Here is a 24072-nt window from a genome sequence, read left to right on the forward strand (position 1 = left end):
CAAACCTTTGGTGGAAAACAATAAAGAAAACTCAACTCATAGGAATGAATGAATAATGTCAACCACATCCTTCACGAGAGTGTTAATGCGATCGTGTTGGAAGAGCCGCTGCGTGCACACGTTTGTGTTGGAAAATCAAACCCGTTTTAAGCTAAAATTGTGTGCCTCAACAGCATGTAGAAAAACTGTATGATCTATTGCACTAAAAATAAAATCACCATCTTTTTATTTCAAAAACTAGTTTTTTTCCCTTGAAATCAAAGTAATGCTTCAGAAAATGTTTCATTGCACTACACATGCACTGCGTTCATAGATTTCCATGAGAATTGGCTTTTATTCGAACGAAATTTTGTTTGATGGTTGCTCATGCTTGAATGGTTGATGCTTGAGCATTACGCGATAGAAGAAAAAGGTGCACATGATTGAATTTATCGTTTTTTTTCGAAAACAAATTCATTCACCGTGCCGCAAGGGGCTGAAGAAGGATGGTAGTTGTTGGTTCATGTCAAAAACTCCGGTCGCACATATAGCATGTAACCAGTTGCCATACCATTTTTCTACACTTTCCCAATCCAAAAGGATGTGAAAGTCAATAATCAGAGCAAAACTGTTTATATTTGAAATTCTTCAAGTTTCGGGCCTTTGTTGACAAATGTTCCGATTTAGGTTCAAGGCTTTACCGCAAGGCTTACTGTGATGGCAGATCAATAATGTTTATATAACGTCAAACAAATTATACGAGCGAAGGAAATCATTTTAGACGAAATTAACGTCAATATCCTGCACTCTAAATTCCGATGGGGCAAACAATGTTTTATTCACCTACTATTCTATGTATTTTCTCGTACTCTAGCCGAAAATGGCTTTTTGTTCTAAGATGGCTATCTGTTCTGTGCTTCGTGTTTAAAAGTATGTATGTCCTGTGCAGTTTTTATTTCCAAATAAAGTTTAATATCGTCAGCATAGATTAATACTTTTATTTTGTCAAGAATAAACGACAAATCGTTCACAAACAGTATAAACAAAAGCGGACCTAAATGAGAGCCTTGTGGAACCCCTGAAGTGGCATGTATTGGAGTTGACTTTTTTCCTTTGAATTTCACTATTAGCTCGCGAGTGGTTAAATATGATTCAATCCATTTCAGCAATTTGGCTTCAATACCAATTTTTTGCAGTTTAAATATAAGCATGGGTATATCAACACGGTCAAATGCTTTACTGAAATCTGTGTATAAAGCTTCTACATGATTTCCATTCTCCATAGCACTCAATGAATAGTTTACAAATTCGAGCAAATTAGTGGCTGTCGATCGCCCTTTAAAAAAGCCGTGCTGCGCTGTAGTTATTCTGTTTTTGATTTGGATGAATACTTTTTCATTTATGATGGCCTCAAAGAGCTTCGGGATGCACGAAATAAGGGCAATGCCACGATAGTTAATAATATCAGATTTTTTGCCAGATTTGAAAATGGGAACAAGGTATGAGCTTTTCCACATCTTTGGAAAGACTCCAGACTCCAGTGACATATTAAAGAGCCAAAATAAGGGAGTAGTTAATTCAATTGCTAAAGTCTTCATGAAGATTGGTGGAACTCCATCTGGTCCATTTCCTTTGGTTACATCCAAGTTTTTCAAACCATTCAATATTTCATGCACATTTATATGACTGATACCAACATCGTTAGGAAATTCAGGATGGAAATCGAAATATTCATAATCACGATCAGCTTCAGAGTATGTTGTGTATACTTCTTGAAAAAAATTTGAAAATAAGTTGCATATATTAAAGCCATAATGCATTTTTACAACATTAATAGTATCTTATATTGACACATATACACTGCCCATAACTGCATAACAGTCACATTCGACATTTTTGACAATTTGGAGTTAATACCGGGGAGAGTCATCAAATGGCAAATACTTTCGATCAACTTACTGAAATCTCTGAGATTGTTCTAGAAAATTCGAAAAAAATACCAAGTTGTTTTGTCACATTGGTAATTATAACCGCATAACAGTCACATTGAGATTATACATGCGCTTAGTAATGTAGTAGCAATGAAATTTCCATCAGAAATATTGTTAGGCTATTCACCTAATATGCAATATTAGCTGTACACAATTTCAGCCTCAAATAAACATTTTTGAGTTCTTAGGATTTTTTTTAAATTTTAGTTTCTACCCATACTGCCACAAAACGCACACTTGGTGCTCCATTTACTCAATGCCTACTTTTGTCGAATGTTACAAATATGCAGTTATGGGCAGTACAATAGTTTCTCGTTTACCCTTAAAATTACAGTATATGAAGCTGAAAACAATAATATATCGAATTTTTCATGGTCTTACTTCGTCTTGCTTCGAGATACGGATAGCATTTCAGTGCTGATTCAAATTCCGGACACATTTGCTTTGGATTTCGGACACTTTCATGCAATTATAATATTGAGAGATTTTGTTAATATTTCAATTAAATAGAGTTTAACACGCATTATTGAAGGATATTCAATCAATTTTCAATTAAAGTTGCAGTTATATTAACTAATTCAAGGTCAAACGTGGGCTTCGTGGCCGTGCGGTTAGTGTTTCCAAGCATTTAACCACATCGTCCCAAGGAGTGTGTGTTCGATTCCCGCTTCAGACCGGAAAACTTTTCGTCACAAAAGTATTTCGACTGTGGTGCTTCCTTCAAAGGGCAAATCTGTCCACTGGAAGCATTAACGTGTTGGTATCTTTTGAAAATGTGGAAGATGAGGAAAAGTTTCACAACTTACTTCTACCGCCGCACCCGATTCAGCGACATGCAATATTTAAATTATATATTATTATATTTATTCGGCCGGGGATATTTGTAAATGCTTCTGCATCGACTAAATAGTTGTTTTGGTTTATTTTAACTCAGTTATCCAGCTTTTGAAGCAGCTGCAAGAGTTATTGAGAATAACTAAATAATTTCTACTAATACATTTACAATTAAAATTTTTTGAAGTGCTCTTCACATCCTCTCTTAAAAGCTAAGTATGATTTATCATTTGAAAGGTTTATAGGCAATGAATTCCAATGTACTACACCTCGCACAAAAAATGAATCCCCGTACTTAGTTGTATGATATCGTGGTAAAATGTATTTTTTATTGCGAGTGCTTCTCGCAAGTTGTAGCTTGCTGTATAAATAATCTGGTTGTTTTGTGCTACACAGCTTGTGTAAAAATAGACAACAACGGAGTTTACTGAAATTTTCTAAGCGACATCCTATGAGTAAGTGGTGTAAATGAGAAACGCTGGAATATCTATTTAAACTGAAAATATAGCGAATACATGTATTCAATGCTACTTTTAATTTATTGAAGGTAAGCAATGAGACAGAGTCTAGCAGAAAATCACAAGCTAAAAAATGGGGAAAAATTAGGCTTTTGAACAATTTTAATTTTGTCCTGCTTGGCAAGAATGATGCACATTTCGATAACGTTCTTAAACAGGCATAAATTTTACCACATTGTGACAAGAGATAACTTTCCCATTCTAAATTTGATTCAATTCGGATGCCTAAACTAGTAGCATGTTCAACGAACTCGATAACTTCATTATTGAGTTTTAAAAATGGCTTCAACGAGTTCAGGAAGGCACAATTTGAAATGAAGAGAGCCTTAGTTTTCCGAGTGTTCAATGTTAGCTTGTTTTTGCGAGACCAATCATCAATCCGTTGCAAATCATCATTGATATCTTGCGAAATTTTTGTCGATGTATTTTCAAAACATTTATAGTATAATTGAGCATCATCCGCAAAAAGATGAATCTGGCAATTTTTCACAACACAAGGTAGGTCATTTATAAATAAAAAAAATCATACCATGCAATCCGGGCACTGATATTTCACCACGATAAGCTGCTTATTTTCTAGTGTATTTCACAAGTTGTCAATAAAAATGCACTTTTCTCGATCTGTTCATCACATTTCATGGAACAGGAGCAAATGTTAGTCTTCAAAACTGCGGACACAAACCCAAGCAGTTATCTTAAGAAACTGCAAACCCGACTTGAAAACCAGCAGAAGATTTGACACGTAATACATTTCTATTTTTACGATTTAACTAGTAGGCTTTAACTGGGATGTACATCGAGTGATGTGCTAATTTCCATCGTATTAAGCTTTGATCAGTGAGAACCTGCAATTTTCCCAGTATTGCAGTGAATGATGTTGATACAAACCGATGCTAAACAATTCTTTCCCAAGACGGCTTTCGCATTGTGCACAAATATTATGATAAATCTTGATCGTTTATTGGAAATAATGTAATGAAATTATTACTTACGGTTGTCTCTATTCGTCTTACCCTTGTTTGAATTGGTCGCAATCAGTTTTCAGATTCATCTCACAACAAACGGCTTACTGTGATACAGTGTGTGGTCAAAATACAACACTTCGACATTATGACATAATGTTTTACTAGAATATCTATATATTCTAAGGGAAACTATCCATTCTTTAGGCATGATGAAATATATGGAGTTCTTTTAAAATTCATTGTTCGGAATCAAAATACGGCCCAAACATATAAGCACAATTACTGTTGACCGAACAATCATGACAGCTGCTCATACTGCAGCGACAACAACACAATCGAAGGAAGCGTTTCCTACGTCGAACTTCGCGCACACATTGAAGCGCACAGTTTTTTTTAGTACGACGGATTGAACTTAGTTTACGTTCTCAATTTCATGAGGTCGTAGGGGGAATTGCATAAAATTTCGTGAATTGAAGAAGTTTTACGGCGACTGATGTGAATGAAATCATTTAGTGAAGAATTACGAAGGTTTTCCATAGTTTAAATGAGTGTCCGGTGAAGTAAGTCACACCGGGGGTGGGAAGAAAATTGTATCGTAAAGTTGTGTGGCTCAGTCGATCGCTTAGCATTTCGCTCGGATCGTCTTCGTCCATGCGATTTCCTTGAAAAAGTGCGATGTGGATAATTGAACTGAAGTTATTTATCGAAGTACAGTAGTTTTACAGCATTTTTGAGTATAAGTGGACGAACCATAACAGCTTTAAAAAAATACACTTGAAAAATGTATCTATGTTGCAGGTATGTTTGAATATCCGGCGAAGTAGAACGATATGACGAATAATAGCGCTTACGACGAAATGGATCGAAACCCTTTTGTAGCGAACGATTTAAACCGAAGAATCGATCTGTGTATTAACAATACAGTTATACTTACTCTTTTCATACATAAAAAAAGAAAACATTCAAGGTGTCTGAGTTTCGAAGTGTCCGGCAATTCGATGCAAAATGGTATATATGATATGCGGATAATTAAAAAAAATCCAATAAATTAGCTAATTTTCACGTTTTTTTTAAGAATTTCTCGGGATCCCAAGAATTTTCGGGAAATGACAAATTCTGGTGAAATTGGAAACTCTGGTGTAAACGTGATTGTTTTAGTCCAGAATCAGTTGTCCAGTTTTACTCTGACATAGATCATTGATGCAGCCATGTCGTTGAGTTCTATTTAATTATGGAATCATGTACGGAATCACTTGCAAAAACTCGATTCCTTTTTCTGACAAAGTCACTGAATATCATTCTGAAAGCCGTACCTGTATTGGACGTTTTAAAAAATATAATTTTCCATACATCTGCGTGCTGCTTTTGGCGATAATCACGCCAGAGTTGGAAAAATTTCTGTGATTCACACTACAGTAGCCAAGAATGACATTAAATTTCTAAACAACGCTCGCTTATAGTGAATCCTAGACCATTTCCTTTCCTATCATCCAACTTCTTGACATCTATGATGACTTCGACTTCCGATTGGATAGTTATTTCATCCAAAATAGTTCTCCATGGGCAATCTGAGTAAAAGTGGTAAAGTAACTAACATGACAGTTATCAGTATGCAATCTACGAAATACTCCGTTACCATGCAACGCAATTGAAGAAGAAATCCTAACTTCAACCCCACCTTACTCTATACAAAAACATAAGAAAAAATGTGTTTTTGGGGCAAAACGGGGCAAACTGGGTTTTTCCATCCAAAGCCATCGAGTTAAATCTAAACCAACAATTGAAAAAAACATGTGATTTATTCGTTATACTAATCATTTTGTTTAATTTTCAAAAATAAGAAATTTCAACGTTTCAAAATGTCCTTTTAACGAGTTGCAGTGAAAACTCGAGCTTAAACATCGATTTATTCGTACATTACATCTCAAATGTTGGTCTAAACGTATACTTCTTCGTATTTTCCGATTGAATCTATGTCAAACATTATTTTGGTTGCCTTAGTCCAACCTGAAAAAATATGCGGTAAATCAGGGGTTAGAAGTAAAAACAGAACCTTAAACATTTTGAAATCGAATTTAAGTACAGAATAGGGCCAAATGAGCTCGTCCTGTCACTCAAACTGATTGAAATACGTTAGAAAATAATGATTTGCATTGTCGCAATCAGTTGACATGTTCTTTAAAATTGAAACATCAAATTTTCATTGCAAAAAAAAAATGAGCATTTTCAGTCATTGACACTAAATGAAATGTGCTCAATCGTATTACACAGATTATTCTAAATCACAAAAATAACATTAGTAAGCTCCAATTTGTTACTTTCTTTTTTCTATTAACAAAAATAGCATTTTTTATGGCGAAACGAGAACTTTCACACGATTCCAGTGCCACCATTGGATTCATCCACCTTCAAAGTCTGCTTCATTTTATCTTTCAGAATATTCTACATCAGAAAACAATCTTCTAGTTCGGAATAGAGAACAGTTGTTATGATGGCATAAAACTCTTTATTCCAAAAGAATAACATTTTTATAGAAAATGGGGCTAATTGAGCTCTTTCGGTCACCAAGACCAGTTGAAATGTGATCCGTTGCATTCTCCAGATGATTCTATATCATAAAAGTATTATTTAAACTGCCCTAATTAGTTTCAAATATTCTTAAAAATAAGAAAAAATTAATTTTTAGGATAAAATGGAGCAAAACAGGTTTTTACAGTCATTGCAACTAAATAATGTATGCTCCGTCTTATCACCCTCATTATCCCACGGAACAATATATTTAGTAGCCGCAATCAGTTACAACTGTTCTATTTTTAAGAAGATAGATAGCATCTTCAATGCAAAATAGGCCCAACGGGCACTTTCACATGATTCCAAAAATGCTTATTTGATTCGATGTCTTGACGTTTTTCCATGAAAATCTGAGCTTTTCGAGAACTGCAATCAGCCGTATGGAAAAGATGCCGTTTTGGGCCCATATTTTCCCACTGTGCGCAAGTTGGTACAACTGTTTTACCTGTCGTCGAACAGTAGGGTGATAACCAAAGGAGAATGAAAGTAGCCGAAATTTGACGCACGGTACAATTCGCAGCAAGCGACGAAATTGAGAGTTGCCATACCGGTTTGGTGTGCTCTTGGGGGTCACAGCCTGCTGTGGACCCGCGATTTGTGGACGGAAAAGGGAGGCGGAGGACGGTGTCATTGTCACCCACCGCGTGCTCGTATGATTGTATGTACATTTCGGAGCAGGACCTGCCTGCGGAGAAGTGGTCCAAACATGTGTATCAAAACATACTCGAACCGAACCCACAAACGGGGCGACTCTCTGGGTGACGATGAATTTTTCGGGTTTTGGTCACAGATTATGTAACCGACCGATTGCGGTTGGTGTATGTAGAGTAAGCAGACCCCAAAGAGTGGATTGAACCAGAAACGCCGTTGACGACGATGTCCTTCCTAGTTCAAGTCTATAAAACTGGAGCACTTGGGCCGTTCCTTATTACTCGTGTTTTAAGTTCGATTACGATACGTTCGGCGGTTGGTGAAGAACGTGCTAGGCTAAGAGAGTGATCATCAAGGACTCACTATGAGACTAGTGATAGTGTTAAGTGTGGCGGTCGTGGCGTTGGCCGCACCCGAAGGATATCATTATGATCCACCGGCTGTTAGCAGTACCTTGTATTTCCCATCAGTTCCGAGTTATGTTCCGGAAGTTGAAGACTGTGTAGAACCCGAAGCTCATGGACAAGTGCAATTCCATCAAGAACTTCCTAGTTTTTCACATGTGCAACCACCTACTCATGTGTACCAAGCGCCAGTGAAGGCTACGATCATTCAACCGTTGAAAACTCAAGTAACATATGAAAACCAGCAGGTGCAATCTTATCAGCAGCAACAGGAATCTTCGGGATCTTGGAAGGCGCAACAACAGCAGTCCTGGGACTGGGCTGGCAAAGGATCCCTGAGTGCCTCACAATCTTCAGGATCCTCTGTTTTCGGTAGTGGCAGCCAAGCCCAAAGCAGCTATTACGTTCAACCTCAACGCGCGATTGAAGAAGTCTACAAGCATGTCTACGTGCATGTTCCACCGGAAGATAAGGAAGAATACGAGGCTCCACGTGTTATCCAGCCTGTCTCTCACAAACAGAAACATTATAAGATCATCTTCATCAAGGCCCCGAGCCCACCAGCTCCCAAGTCCGTTGTCGTGCCACCACAGCCTTCGTCCGAGGAGAAGACCATCGTCTACGTGCTCCATCAGAAACCGGAACATCAACAGGAAGTCATCGTCCAGAAGCCAGAACCTGCCAAGCAAAACAAACCGGAAGTCTACTTCATCAAATACAAGAACCGCAAGGAAGAACAGAAGCAAGTCAAGTATGTCGCTCCGGTCGTTGCGTCCACTTCTAGCGCCAAATCGTCGGTGAAGATCGTTGATACCGGCTCCAGTGGGTACAGCTCTGGATCATCTGGGACCGGCTACTCGTATGTGAGCAGTACATCAGCTCCAGTATCCTACAGCTCTGCCAGTTCAAAAAATACCGGCGCCAGCTACTCATACGTCAGCAGCACTCCGGCTCCAGCTGTCGAATACTCAAGCCTGGGCAACATTGGAACCGGCTATTCCTACGTCAGTAGCACTTCAGCTCCCGCTGTAGAGTACGTAGAATCTTCCGGAGCTAGCGGCAGCAACGATTACAAATACTCCAGTGTAGGAAGCACTGGATCTAGCTATAGCTCCTTCACAAACGGTGCTGGTGCTGGTTACGAAAGCTACGTCGATCTTGGAAACAGCGGATACTCCAGCTTCTCCAGTGGAGCGAGCCTGGGAGTTATCAACGTCGGTTCCGGCCTTGACTACCAGTTCGTGCCAAGCACAACCGTAGCCCCGGTAGTCAAAGTAACTTCCCCGGTTGCGTCCTACGTGAGCAGCACTCCTCACAGCGTCGTCAGCAGCACTATTGGCTCTGTCGGGGACATCTCAGTGAAAAACCCCGGTCTCAGCGGCTACTCGAGCCGAACCAGTGGCAGCCACGGCCAAGTCAGCACCACCACCATAGCCCCCGTCAAGAAGACCTGCCGCCGATGTGCCAGCACTACCAGCTCATCACTGAAGGTGCAAGACGCGTACGTTTCCAACGTTTATTGAGGAAACATTTAGTAGCCATTTTTTCTAATAAGTTGATTCGATAAATCGTCTAGGTAATAAAGAAGCCACGTAGTTACATAATTCCGAAGAGGTAATCAAATTACACACGCGCGTACCGAGTCAGAATCCGAAATGCCTTGTTCAAACGATTCCTTTCATGCCCGGCAGATGAGCACCCATGTGATCAGGGGAAACCCGATATCGGTACGCAAAAGAGAATGTTTAACGACCGATGCGATCTTTTGTAACGAGACCTGACATATGGGTAACCTGGGGGTTGGTAGATACCCAACTGCAACAGCATCAGCAATAAAAATCCATTAGCGAGGTGATTATGCGCTTCGCAATAATCTCATTACCTCTGCTCGCCTCCTTTGCTTGTGCGCTTCTCAGACTCCGACCCACGGATTGCTTATCGTAGAAGCCCATGCTTCTGCTTGTTTATTTTCACCGCCTGCTCTTAGGCGGGGACCTCCCTTTCATCGCCGGCAGCAGCTGTCATGTTATTCCACGTCGATCGATCGATGGATCGCAGCCTACTACTATGAGCGGAGTGCGAAGAATTATTGATGATTTGCTTTTATTGGACGGTGACAGGTTGTTATAAAATGGTATCGCGCTGCAGTTTGACCCGAGGGGATTGCAATTTTTTTTTCTATTGGATAGCGCAAGGTCGTTTTGAGTAAGGGGCCACCGCGTGTTTAGCAATAATGGCTAACGGAAAGAAGGGAGGCCGTAAGCAAAGCAAAAAAAACGACCTTGATGAGTTTGAGGTTTTGAATTTCGGATTGATTGAACTGTTTTTCTATTGCGACATCGGGTAGATTGACAGGTTTTAGGTTCAATTTACTAAGTTCAGTTGTGTTGCGAACACTGGGATGCCGGGTCAAAAAGACATAGCTTAGTGTTGTAAACAAAATACCGCTGGGTTTTTCTTACATGGCGAAATTATTCATTTTTCAATTTGGTAATCTAAATTGATCGCAACATCAAATTTCCCAATTAGAAAAAGAGTTGGTCAAGAAGTTATTTTCTCAAGCTTTCCAAAACATACAAATGGTTGCTGAACATCAACAAAAAAAAAATGTATCTTTAATTTATAGGTTTTCAGCTAGCGCAGCTGGTTCGCCTCTTAAAACCACGGGCCCTCCAAGCTTGTCAACCACATATTGATGCACCGTGGCCAACATGATTATGACATTTTTGGGAATCTGACACTTTTGGGAAATCTGACAATTTTGGGCTGTACACGTTAGCTTATAACTACTCATTAACGTGGGTTTAAGCTGGGTAAGGCGCATAATGACGGAATTGATTTTAGTGTGTTTTTGCTTAACCATTACACGATTCCTAGAAATACGCAAGTAAATGAGTAAACAATTGTGTAAGCCACCAAATAAAAGGAAAAACTATCTTCAACGTGTTTTTGTTGTAAGCTACGGAGAAATCATCTTTTGATGCCCCCTTGCTTAAAACGTTTAAAGCTAATTTTTGTATTTCGTTGAACAATATGGTTCCTTCGAGAAACTTCAATAATTTCTCTTCTTCATTTACATCATTGCTCAACACGGTTCTTATACTATCTTGCAAATTCTTACGTATATCGGCATATTTTTGACAGTTTAGTAAAATGTGTTCAACAGTCAGACAAGCCTGGGTTTGCCCAAAAACAAAAACAAAACACATATTAAAATACCTTTCAATATTTTCTCTTTAAATATTTGAACATACCAAATGGAATGGAATCGTGTGGATTCGTTGCAATACTGAGTATTGCAGGACTTTTTAGTTTAGCATGACATAAAATCCAGTGAAAAAAGTTTTCTCAACTAAAATTAAAAATATTATTGACTACCCAGACAACCAGAAATCACATGAAAGTTCACGTTACAACTCGTTTATTCATACTAATTACATCAAACCCGCAAAACACTGTGGATAAACTCGTTAGATCGATGAATTTCCTCGCATAAAACACTTCTTTTCTGAGTTCATTTGTACATTTTGTTTCATCTCGTACACACGTACAAAATAAATCGAATCAATCCGTAGCAGCTGTCAAATCAACATTTGTTATCATACGTTAAGTCGCATAAGATCACAGGTTAGTTCGGTAGAATATTTATACACTCGCATTGTATGTTATTATTCATCACATAATATATACACGCAAATCGCCTCCACTTTTGTACGTAGAAAGCCTTTTCGCGACATCTTATAAGTGAAATTTTGCACATACAAAGCCTCCAGGTGATTTCGTTATACGTACATTTTGGTTGTCTGGGTAAAGGCCGCATATTAAAGGACATTCCCGCAAAACAAATTGAAATTCCTCTTTGCAATCACGAATATCATCATTTTAGGTGATGCTAAATTTTTCAAGGTTTATTCACAGATCTAATTTGCAATTATTTCCAACATGCAGTTCAAATTTCAGGTAAATCGGTTTGCTAGATGCAGAGAAACAGCCCAAGTAACCGTACAACTGTATATAGTTGCATTGACCTTCCAGTCGTCGCGCGGTTTGCTATCGTCAAAGCCACCTCGCTGCTCTTGTGAACGAAAAGGGAATTTTTTTCACCAGTGGTATACAAAATACAACAGCGCGACGACTGAAGTTGATAGGTATCTCTTATGAATATATTCGAATCCTCTGAGCAGAATCTCAATAGAGAAACTTCAAAGTAGATGCAGTACCTTGTACCTTATAATTCCACCCCTAACTGCTTATCATTGGCAGATACGCGTATTTTGACTACCACTTGCAGTCTTCTGACACTGTAACTGACGAGTAACTGTCACTGAAGAAGACTGCAAGTGGTAGTTGAAATACGCGTATCAGTCAAAGATAAGCATTTAGGGGCGGAATTAAAAGGTACAAGGTACTTCATCTACTTTTAAGTCTCTCTATCACTTCATATGCTACTATAAAATATGCCATATAAAGTCGTACTGCATTAGATGTGTCATTGAAGCAGTATTAAAGTGGAAAAGGGTAATAGTGCCCTTTGCCCAGTATGAATAAGGCTACATTTTCTAGCCGTTTGTTGATTAGTGCTAAAGTATAGTTACTGTCTGTACCGTATAGAAGCTTTAGCCAAAGTATATTTAATGCATGAAGGAAACCATAGGTGATGTATATTTGAGGCTTCATTGCATTTTCAAATGTTAAACTTATGCCATATTTTGCATACATACAAACAAACAAAATAATCACATTTAAAAATAATATTTCTAAGATCTGTATCATCATGTTTTTGTCATTGGATGTCACACTTGATTTTGATTCTATTTGTCCACCTATTTTTTTCTAACATGATTCATAATTCAACATTCTGATTAATTCTTATGCCAAGATTCGAACCTAAAGTAATTGTTGGATGTAATCGTTGAACCGCTGGTCCTATCCTCCGGGCCATGAATGCTGCACGAGTGGAACGGGAAAATTGTGCAATTAAAATAAGTTGATGAACACGGCAGTTTCACCCCAAAGTCACTTTTTTGCTGTTCAGATTTTGATTTGTTTCCATTCTGGTCGACTAAACCGGTTGCTCATCTTCACGCATTATGTATCATTTCAGCATGAAAGTCGTATGCACAGGTCTATCGATCGCAAGGTTCGTGGTTCGATTCCAAGCCGCCGCGATTTTTGACGTAGAAGTACGTCTCTCTTCTCTATACAGGAGTGAAATTGGAATTTCAAAACCAAGAGCGTTACGTTGGCATGAAATATTTTAAACGTTAATAACTTTTCGCTGGCTTAACGAAATTTCTTGATTAGCATCTCAATCGAAAGCCAAGACATCAAAGCTTCATGTCGTTTACTTACTGAATCCCACATACCTGTCCAAATAGTTTAATAACTGTTTTAAAAGAGAACGTTGTTTTCAAGCAAATCTATAAATAGGGGTGGCTAGAGAAAATTTGACGTCATTTGCTTTTCACTCTCCGATTGGCTCGCATCTCAGCAGGCGACAGATCGGCTTGTTCTGACCGGGCGTGCTTCTCAGGCACAGACATCGATAGCGAAGGACGCCCCCGTTTGTCTTGCTTCGCTCAAATCAAACTGTCGAGCGAGCGAGAGAAGATGCCGTCCGAAGCTAAAGCCATCACCGCTGCTGCCGCCTAGAAGAAGAAGAGGAAGCAGTCCACAGGAGAAATTGCGGTCGAACTGTGAACACGGTCGGGCGAGTCATTCTCGCTTTGTGGTTCACCGCTTGTTTGCGTTCACCCAGCCATCGTCATCGCCGCCGCAAATTTCATCGGCCGAGGAGCTATTGACCCGCGCTTCAAAATTTCGACTCGTGATGAAATCATCATTGGTGGTCAAGAAGCAATCCCATTAGGAGCAAATACCAGAAGCCCCCTGAGTTTTGCTGGTCCGAGCAGTTATTCGTAACAACATCGAAGCTAACAAAACCATCGGTTCTTTTCAGAGCCATCAAATTTGTGGAAAAGAGTTAAAAGAGAAATATTTCCGACTTTATTTATAACTTCTAGTATTCCTAAATCAATTTCACGGCCTCATACAAAATTTCATTTGTCGTGAATAATTTATGACTCAACCATTTGAGATTGTACTCGTGGACGCTGCTGCAGTGCCGTCGGGGTGAGTGCTCAACATTTCACAACGATTGCAAAATAGAGTGGCTTTTCCAACAGCGCCTTTTATGTTCCATATTTTATGGGAACACTTTGATTAGGAAAATTATCCCATGTGACAAAATTGCGACATATTTAGAATGCTTTTGAAAAGACATTCTCATTGAACAATTGTAATAATTTTAGCACCCATGGATCAGAAATTTACCGTCATAATAAAGAACACTATTAATTATCAATAGCTCGTTTTGAATATTTAGGGAATGCCAATCATTCCAACAATTCATGCTCGACCAATTTCTCACGCATTAGTATTCTCCGCAATTTTCAAGTAATTCCAAGCAAAACACATTATTGGCACATACTCATTTCCCAGATTGGTCGATCAGAAAGCGAAGAGCACAAAAGGGAGGAGCATCATCTCGTCCCCTTGATGCTACAACTAGATAACTCGAAATTTGAAATTTTTGACTTCAATATGTCAAAACATTTTTCTTAATTAGATCTGCAAAATATCCACAGGTCTTAAGCGTGTGATTCAAAATACACAAGTTAAAGATTATTTTTCAATCATAATCTCTGCGATTAACCATCACCTTGTTAAACGGTCATACTTTCAAAGTTGCACATCTCAAAATTTTGATTTTCGAGTTATCTAGTTGTAGCATTAAGGGGACGATCTGCTATTCCAAGGTTATAAAACATGCTGCCTTCGTTGGATTCAGTTTCATTCCATTTCCGCTTTCGAGCTGGTAAGAGCTCCTCCGAACTTGCTTAGCGAGAAGTACCTCGCTGCTAGAAGCCTGCTGAGCTGTTAATCCAGAATCTGGTTTGTGAAATCGCTCAAGATTTCAAGATTGAGCTACGTTTCCAGATTTCAACTAAATCCCTGTGTACGCTACTCTGTTGCTGTTGTGTACCCATGTAATATTAAGCTTGTTTGTCGAATAAACAGAGAACTTATTCACATCTTCTTCTTCTTCTTCTTGGCATCAACGTCCTCACTGGGACAGAGCCTGCTTCTCAGCTTAGTGTTCTTATGACACTACCACAGTTATTAACTGAGAGCTTTCTTTGCCAAGGTTTCCATTTTTGCATTCGTATATCGTGTGGCAGGTACGATTATACTCTATGCCCAGGGAAGTCAAGAAAATTTCTATTACGAAAAGATCCTGGACCGACCGGGAATCGAACTCAGACACCTTCAGCATGGCTTTGCTTTGTAGCCGCGGACTCTAACCACTCGGCTAAGGAAGGCCCCAACTTATTCGCATGCATTTGCAACTTTTTCGATTTTCCATACAAAATGACCAACTTTGGTAAGTTAGATCTCAGTTATTTATGGAAATATTTTCGAATGAAACATTCACAGAACATCAGATGAAACTTGAATTTTAACATATATTTTTGAAAATTTTTCCAATCACAAGTTTATAAGTAATAACGGTTTGACTAAACTGTAATTTTCGACGAAAAATTCAAAACTTTTTATCTTAAAATCTGATAGCCTTACACAAAAACTGTCTTCAGCAAACTTATTCATCTCGTCAAAATCTACAACTTTTCTGAAGATACCATGAAGCTATTTCTTCAATATGTTTAGTTATGTCAATCATAAAAAATCGTCAAAAAATTCTCTTTAGTCAAACCGTTACTGCTTTCCAACGTGTGATTGGAAAAATCACTCAAAAACATATGTTAAAATTTAAGTTATGTCTGATATTCTGTTAAAATTTCATTCAAATCAGTCCATAAATAACTGAGATATAGTTTATCAAAGTTGGTCACTTTGCATGAAAAATCAAAAGAGTTGCAGTTTTTATTTCTCAGTGAAGAATCACACCATCAACAAAAATAGCGCGAAAGCAATAACCAATCGCGTGCGAGTAGCGAACGGAGTGACGAAACAACCAAGCGAGAGCCCCACCACTCGCCATCGGTGAACGAAGCTCGAGCAAATAAAACCTCTGGTTGTTCTGCTCCCAGCTCATCATTCCAGTCCGTACGTTCGATCTGATCGGACGTGTTTCGGTACTCGTCTTTCCGAACCAGTTTGGTGAAAGTATATTTTGCGGTGACTGTTCGTCTTGCATCCGGATCCCCACCATGGGTGACTCGGCGGCCAATCCGGCCGCGAAAGCAACGAAGCGTTCCAAGAAAGAGGTTGGAAATCAACAGAGCGAGTCTCTCGCCAGTCGCTCCCCTTCGACGAGCAGGAAGAAGAAGAAAAAGACGGATCCAGCTGGCATTCCGCCCGATAAGCAACGCGAGAAGAAATTACTCGAAAGCAATACTTTCCACGCGCTAGTGGACGACGCGACCGGCAATCCGCCGGCCCAGCAAGGAAATATTCAGCGGAAGGAGAAGTGCCCGCCAATCTACGTTCCTAACAAGAACCCGGCGTTCCTGCGGCCCTTGTTATTAGATCGTGACGACCCCGCTACGTGCACATTCCGGTTATGCACTGGTGGAGTCAAGTTAATCTTCGACTCAAAAGCTTGCTACCATCGAGCTTTGGAGTACCTGGTGAAACCATGGGTTGAGCACTACACCCATGACGACCCGGCAACAAGGCCATTGAAAGTGGTGCTCCGTGGCCTGGAGGACATGGACACTGAACAACTGAAACTGGACCTGAAGGAAAACGGACTCGTCCCGCTCGCCGTCCACAAAATCTCTCGACGTGACACCACGAGAAAATACCGGGACCAGCCGTACCTCGTGCACCTTGTAAAAGGAACGGCTACCCTGAAGGAACTTCAGAAGGTGAGGACCTACGACGACTGCGTAATTACTTGGGAACGGTACAACCCGGTACACCGAGAAGTCACCCAATGCCTGAGGTGTCAACGTTTCGGCCACGGCATGAGAAACTGCCGTATGGGCCGACGATGTATCGACTGCGGCGAGCATCACACTGCCGATAGATGCAACATGGAGCCACCGAAGTGTGCTAACTGCGAAGGCGGACATCTAGCAAGCTCCAAAGAATGTCCAAAACGTGCGGAATTCATCGCGATGCGAAAGAAGTCCGCAATCAACAACCAGCCGAAGAGGAGGAAGGCAGTCCCGGTCCTCAACGAAGCGAACTTTCCGGCTCTTCAACCTCAACGCCCGGCGCTTGGTGCTGTATCGGCTCCTAGTTCCGAGGCTCGACAGACACCACCATCCCAATGGCCAGCTAAACCACCAGGATTCCAGCGTCAAGCGACATCCGAACCACTTCCCGAAGAAGATGGAAGCACACTGTTTACGGCAGAACAGTTGGTGACTATCTTCCATCAATTGGTTGCCCGTCTTCGTGGCTGTAAGTCCAGAATCGACCAGATCTACGCATTAGGCCTTTTCGTTATAGAAAACGCCTTCTAGAGTGGATCTGGTCGGTTCACATTCCAGCTCACATTGGCTGGCAGTTTCTTTCTTTCTTAGGTAGGTTATCAAATTAATTAATTAAAAGATACATCATTAAATGATAGATAGTATTAAGCTTTAATAAGCACACAACCAATCTTGTAAACATTTACGAGCAAATTGATCAGAGCTGAAGAGCCAACTGGCTGACCACTCATGTACACCCAAATGTATCGCACAAAGAAATTGAAATAAATAACTTTTAAACTAAAAAAAAGCTCCCAGCTCATTCACAAATCGAACGGCATAACGAACGGATCAAGCAGCGGAGCAGCAAAGAAGAGCGCGTGAAAGCCACAGCAGTGTGCGAGTAGCGAACGGAACCAGAGAGCGAAAGCAACAACTGAAAATCATTCAGTGGACGGATTAGTAGTCAGCGCCAACCGGCGACCTGTTGGAAAGTAACGCCAGCGAAATATACACCATCTGCCTCTCCTTACCATTCATATTCTTGTACTTGATGAATTCAATGAAATGGTTTGGTTTGGCGATGGAGCAAAGAGTTATTAAGGATGATTTTACTTAACAAAGAGTTGTTGATGAATATTCCAATCAATAAGAGTTGTTTTGAAAAAGTTCACTTTTATCAGAAATTTCTGCTTTACCAAAGAGTTGTTAATGAAATTCCTGCAGCAAAGGGTCGAGTTTTTCCCCACGAATATTTCCAGCCAGGACCAGTCATGGAGGACAATCCATCCCGAGCATCACGGCCCCCGCTTCTAAAATTCTCGAGTACGGAAATTGGAAAATTAATACATAATGCTCATCTTGTACATCCCTTGCCAAGACATCAATTTCATATAGCCTATTTCTCAGATTAACGCAATAGACTAACATGTAGAAAAATTTCAGATCAATAGTTGCTTATTACAATTGGTCAGGAAACAGTTTATTGAACAGTATTTAAAATCTGTCGCAATTTTAATACATTTTCCAATTTAATACTCGAGAATTTAGGAAGTGTTCCCCCATTATATGATAAATCAACGATGCTGTTAGAAATACCATACAATGCTGAGTAGCATGATGTTATTACGGTCCGACGGTGCTGCAGCGGTAAATTCTCAAATTCATGTAATTATGTGGGGTATATTATGTGAACCAAATTATAGTATACCGCGATATTTAGATCATTATAGATAAATCAGTAAATATCATCCAATAAACCCTTCTATGAACGTATGTTGGCCCTGAAAAGGACCGATTGAGCTTGGATGCTGTGACCACGAGTTTACCACGAGTCGAAATTTAGAAGCGCGGATCGGTCAACCTAGAAATCTTGAGCGACTTCACAAACCAGATGCTGGATTGGCAGCTTGAAGATTAACAGCTCAGCAGATTTCTAGCAGCGAGGTACTTCTCGCTGAGCAAGTTCGGAGGAGCTCTTACCAGCTCGAAAGCGGAACTGGAATGAAACTGAATCCGACGAAGGAAGCATGTTTTATAACCTCAGAATAGCAGATGATGCTCCTCCCTTTTGTGCTCTTCGCTTTCTGATCGACCAATCTGGGAAATGGGTATGTGCCAATAATGTGTTGGGCTTGGAATTACTTGAAAATTGCGGAGAATGCTAATGCGTGAGAAATTGGTCGAACATGAATTGCTGGAAGGGTTGACATTAACTAAATATTCAATACGAGCTATTGATAATTATTAGTTTTCTTTATTATGACGGTAAATTTCGGATCCATGGGTGCCAAAATTATAACAATTGTTCAATGAGAATGTCTCATCAAAAGCATTCTAAATATGTCGCAATTTTGTTACATGGGATAATTTTCCTAATCAAAGTGTTCCCATAAAATATGGAACATAAAAGGCGCTGTTGGAAAAGCCACTCTATTTTACAATCGTTGTGAAATGTTGAGCACTCACCCCGACGGCACTGCAGCAGCGTCCACGAGTACAATCTAAAATGGTTGAGTCATAAATTATTCATGACAAATGAAATTTTGTATGAAGCCGTGAAATTGATTTAGGAATATTAGAAGTTATAAATAAAGTCGGAAATATTTCTCTTTTAACTCTTTTCCACAAATTTGATGGCTCTGAAAAGAACCGATGGCTTTGTTAGCTTCGATGTTGTTACGGATAAATAACACTGCTCGGACCAGCAAAACTCAGGGGGCTTCTGGTATTTGCTCCTAACGGGATTGCTTCTTGACCACCAAAGATGATTTCATCACGTGTCGAAATTTTGAAGCGCGGGTCCTCGGCCGATGAAATTTGCGGCGGCGATGACGATGGCTGGGTGAACGCAAACAAGCGGTGAAGCACAAAGCGAGAATGACTTGCCCGATCGTGTTCACAGTTCGACCGCAAATTTTCCTGTGGACTGCTTTCCCTTCTTCTTCTTCTTCTTCTTGGCGGCGGCAGCGGTGATGACTTTGGCTTCGGACGGCATCTTCTCTCGCTCACTCGACAGTTTGATTTGAGCGAAGCAAGACAAACGGGGAGGTCCTTCGCTATCGATGTCTGTTCCTGAGAAGCATGCCCGGTCAGAGCCAGACGATCTATTGCCTGCTGAGATGCGATCCAAGCGGAGAATGGAAAGCAAATGACGTCAAATTTTCTCTAGCACCCCTATTTATAAATTTGCTTGAAATCAACGTTCTCTTTTAAAACAGTTATTAAACTATTTGGACAGGTATGTGGGATTCAGTAAGTAAACGACATGACCCTTTGATGTCTTGTCTTTCAATTGAGGTGCCATTCAAGGAATTTCGTTAAACCAGCAAACAGTTATAAGAGTTCAAAATATTTCATGCCAACGTAAGGCTCTTGGTTTTGAAATTCCAATTTCACTCCTGTATAGAGAATTTTTATTTTACTTTCAAACTGTGCGGCATAATCAAATGCAAACGCATTCAGTTCCCGATGGTTAGTGCCTGTGCTTTTACTGTTCATAAGTCGCAAGGTGGAACTTTCCCCGAGGTCGTGTACGACTATGACAAAAGCCAGGATCAGCTATTGGTATATGTTGGTTTGTCGCGGGTTACTTCATTGCAAGGACTATTTTTGACAAACTCTACTTTTTTCAAGTTCCATCACGCCAAAGGCAGCAATTCTCCCAAGAGGGTTGACTTAAGGAATGAGCTGCAGCGCTTAGGCAATCATCGATTAGTGACGCTTTGAGACGAACTGCGTGAAAAACTGGATCATAGCGGCCAAGCCTGCATATTGATGAGTATCAATGTACAGAGCCTAAATGCTCATGCAATGGATATTGCTACAGACCAAAGCACTGGACCGATTCTATCGATTCTAACGATCGAAGCACCCGAGCTATCAAACATCTAATCTACTGGAGGAGTTTGGAACACCAAAGACTGGTTCTCGGAACCACAGAACGACAAATGGTTCTTTTCAGGACTACCAAAATGAGTCCAAAAAGAGTTAACTTCTGAAAACTTCATCCGATCAATAACAACACAAAACTAGTACACTTACAAATTCATACACATGACAAATCAAATTACCGTTTTGATTCATATTACGGACAGCTTCAAATTCCGGACACTCTCGTTTGTATGGGAAACATTTCACACGAAATGTTTCAATTTTCGCCGTCCAAAAGTTCTCATTTTCGAGGCTCGTTTTATTAGGTTTTTTCCATAAATATCATTGCAAATTTATAATGCCCTACTACCTTAGACGTCTCTTAAGTGGTTGAACGATTTCAATTGATGATTTGACTGTTCCATTAATGATTATCATGAGCTGTCCGTAATTCGAATCAAAGCGTCCGGAATATGAGGCAAAAGTGAGGGAGCGTCCGGAATAAGAATCATGAAAAGGCCACACGTTTTGTTTTATTTAAAATTATTCAAGTTGCGGACGCGTATTCTTTACCCACCATCCGAAAATTAAAGGCTTTCGACGCTCGATAACGCTTAAAAATAATACAGAATGATTTATTTTGTTTGGTCCAAGCTGGGTTATACTTCACTGAGGCCTTAAGTGTCCGTAATATGAATCAAAACGGTATTAATCATCGTAGTTCTACGTCAACCCCGCGGTAATGTAATAGACATTACCCACCCCAAATTTTTTGTTTTCAAATTTTGGTTTCATAAAGCAAATCTACAACATTCAACCCTTTCTTGCGGAGAATTCATGCATTTCTGCGAAAGGATGTGTTTCTATAGTCTATTTACCTGAGTGATAATAGTAGTAACAATAAATACAGATAATAGACCATTTCCGTCAAAAAAAATTATTCGCTCATTAGCTTTCTTTCAATTTACTGGACAAACTTTCCTAAGGAACCCATATGTTTTAAAGCCCCTAACTATTGAAAAATAATGAAAAACTGGCGGCACGACAGTTCACCTCACGTTTCCCTACAATTTATTTCTCTCCGATTTTTATAAGACCCCTTTTTCCCCTAAGATTTTATCTCCACGTTGTGGTGAATTTTGATCAGCTGTTCCTCTGCGGTTTCCACTCAAGCTTCTGGGTTTCCTCCAATGATCAACATTAACTTAGGTGGCGCAGATCATTGATGCGTATAACACTAGTTCTCTCTTTTTTTCTTTCGCTGCTTTTATGTAGAGTAAATAGTGACGTCAGCCGGAAAATAAAAGAGAAATATAGTAGCACGCATCAATGATTTGCGGCACCTAAGTGTATTCAAACTTTGTTGATCTTCGGATTTGGGTCAATTGTTTGTTTTTTCGGTAATGGCGGTGACTGAAATCCCCACATCCGACCCGGAAACGACCTGGTGGTGCTGGCCGCCGAAATATCCATCTTAACAGGTTCCAACACCGGAATCTTAATGTTAATTGCGTGTGCAAACATCGCTGTTTAATTTTCAAGACCCCAAACAAGTGAAGGCTGAAGAACCATCAGGAGGAGAGCCGTCGCGACGAAATTCTTCACGGCCACAAAATATCTCCTTTTTATCCTTCACAAGTAGTTGCTTGGGTGTTTCAGTTGTCGAAAAGGGTCCTATTTCTCATTGTTTTGCGGCCAGTGATAAATTTGCCAACGAAATTTTTTTCAGCTTTTGATTCGGATGTTGCCCCGACGTCCGTGGATATCCAAGAATAAAAATTAAATGCTTCCGCGTAGTGAAAATTTCACTTTAATTTTTAATTTAATCTACGTTGCAAGTTTGCCACCGGCCAAAAAACCGCAAGAGGATCCTTTTCGAAACCTAACGCGGATCATCCGAAAACTACAGGAGATTTCTTGTGGTCGTGAAGGATTCCAAAGTTGAAGAAGGCCATTAAATTTGTGCAGCTACAATGGCCATTATTGCCATCTTTTTTCGGTGAGGCCTTGTGATTCCGGTGACGGCTTTGGAGCGGGAGCATAAAACCAGCATGCTAAACCAGATTCACACATCGCATGTGTTCAATCCACACAAAATGAGGCAACGAATGCAAAACTTATTAGGCAGCGTCCATTTATTACGTAAGGGGCCGTCCACAAATGACGTAGCATTTTTTCACTGATGTTTAACACCCCCTCCCCCCTCGTAGCATTTCGTCACAAATGTTGATACCCCCCTTGGAAAATACGTAGCATATCAAGCAACCCCCCCCCCTTTCTTAATTTTTTAATTTGTTTTACTCTGCGATTGGGCTAAAACGAAACAATAAAATCCAGAAGTTCAAGTTTGATAATTATTACTGAAACGTCAGGATAATCTGACGATGATAGTTTGATATACCGCTGCGCTCAAAAAATATTTGGCAAACATTTTAAACTTACTTATTTCCTGTTTAAGTAACATAATGTTGGTTCGCAGTTTAAGTTTAATTTTGTTTACTTTGATTTGTAGTAGTTTTGCTATTGTTAAAACCTAAAATAAGTTTGGATTAATAAATCTAACAGCAATGAGTACGGGCTCAAAATAATTTAAAATATATTAAACAGAAAATTTGTTATATTAGAGATTTTTTTTTAATTATTCGCGGTTAAAAACAGATTTCAGTGAACAAAGTACCTTAATTTATAAAGGATCTCCATAATTATTCGCTAAATTCAAAACTATTCAGCAAACAGTGGCTAGATAGAGATAAAATAACAATTTTAATATTTGAAATTAGCGCTTTTTATGCGATTATTTTTATTAGTACTTCAACTAAACTTCATTATCGTCACCTATACTGAAATAGTCTTACACAAATTGAAGACAAATAAGTTCAAGTACACCATATTTATTGGGAGAATTTGTGAAGCAATACTGGAATAAATTTGTAATGAACAACTTAAAAGAAAATAAAATGCATAATAGTCCTGAAAATAATGGTAAACGAGGATTCTGGTAATCCTGGGAATATTATCCAGATTGTTTTTATCCAAGCTGTCAAGATCATTGATATACCAAAACGAATTGTAGAGTTGACTGATTGTTGCTCTCCTCCAACATTCAACGCACTTAAATATCTTGTTTTACTATAATATTTACCTAAATGAGCATATTATACTCTTTTGAGTAAATAAAGATTTGATGTCTTGTTAATAAATGGAAAAACAATAGGGGTATTCACTAAACAGCGTAAATCATCGCGTATATCGTGATAAACTGACTATTTTAAATCTTTCATGAAATTGCTTAAACTGCGAAGGAAACATTTCAAATTGTTGAAATTCGATTCTTTACCAATCTA

The 24072-nt window shown here is 39.4% G+C and overlaps 1 protein-coding gene across 1 annotated transcript; it reads left to right on the plus strand.

Annotated features, from left to right (window-relative positions):
• The first annotated feature begins 7776 nt into the window (after positions 1 to 7776).
• Positions 7777 to 9539, plus strand: LOC5578639. The gene has a single exon (XM_021852523.1). It carries the CDS (start codon positions 7874 to 7876, stop codon positions 9434 to 9436), a length of 1563 nt encoding a protein of 520 aa, XP_021708215.1. The 5' UTR covers positions 7777 to 7873; the 3' UTR covers positions 9437 to 9539.
• Positions 9540 to 24072: the final 14533 nt, after the last annotated feature.

This window comes from Aedes aegypti, chromosome 3 (assembly GCF_002204515.2).
Source record: "Aedes aegypti strain LVP_AGWG chromosome 3, AaegL5.0 Primary Assembly, whole genome shotgun sequence".
Classification (NCBI taxonomy): Eukaryota; Metazoa; Arthropoda; class Insecta; order Diptera; family Culicidae; genus Aedes; species Aedes aegypti.

Excerpts from the sequence above, each read along its gene's own strand:
- LOC5578639 (XM_021852523.1), top strand. The coding sequence starts at position 7,874 with ATGAGACTAGTGATAGTGTTAAGTGTGGCGGTCGTGGCGTTGGCCGCA.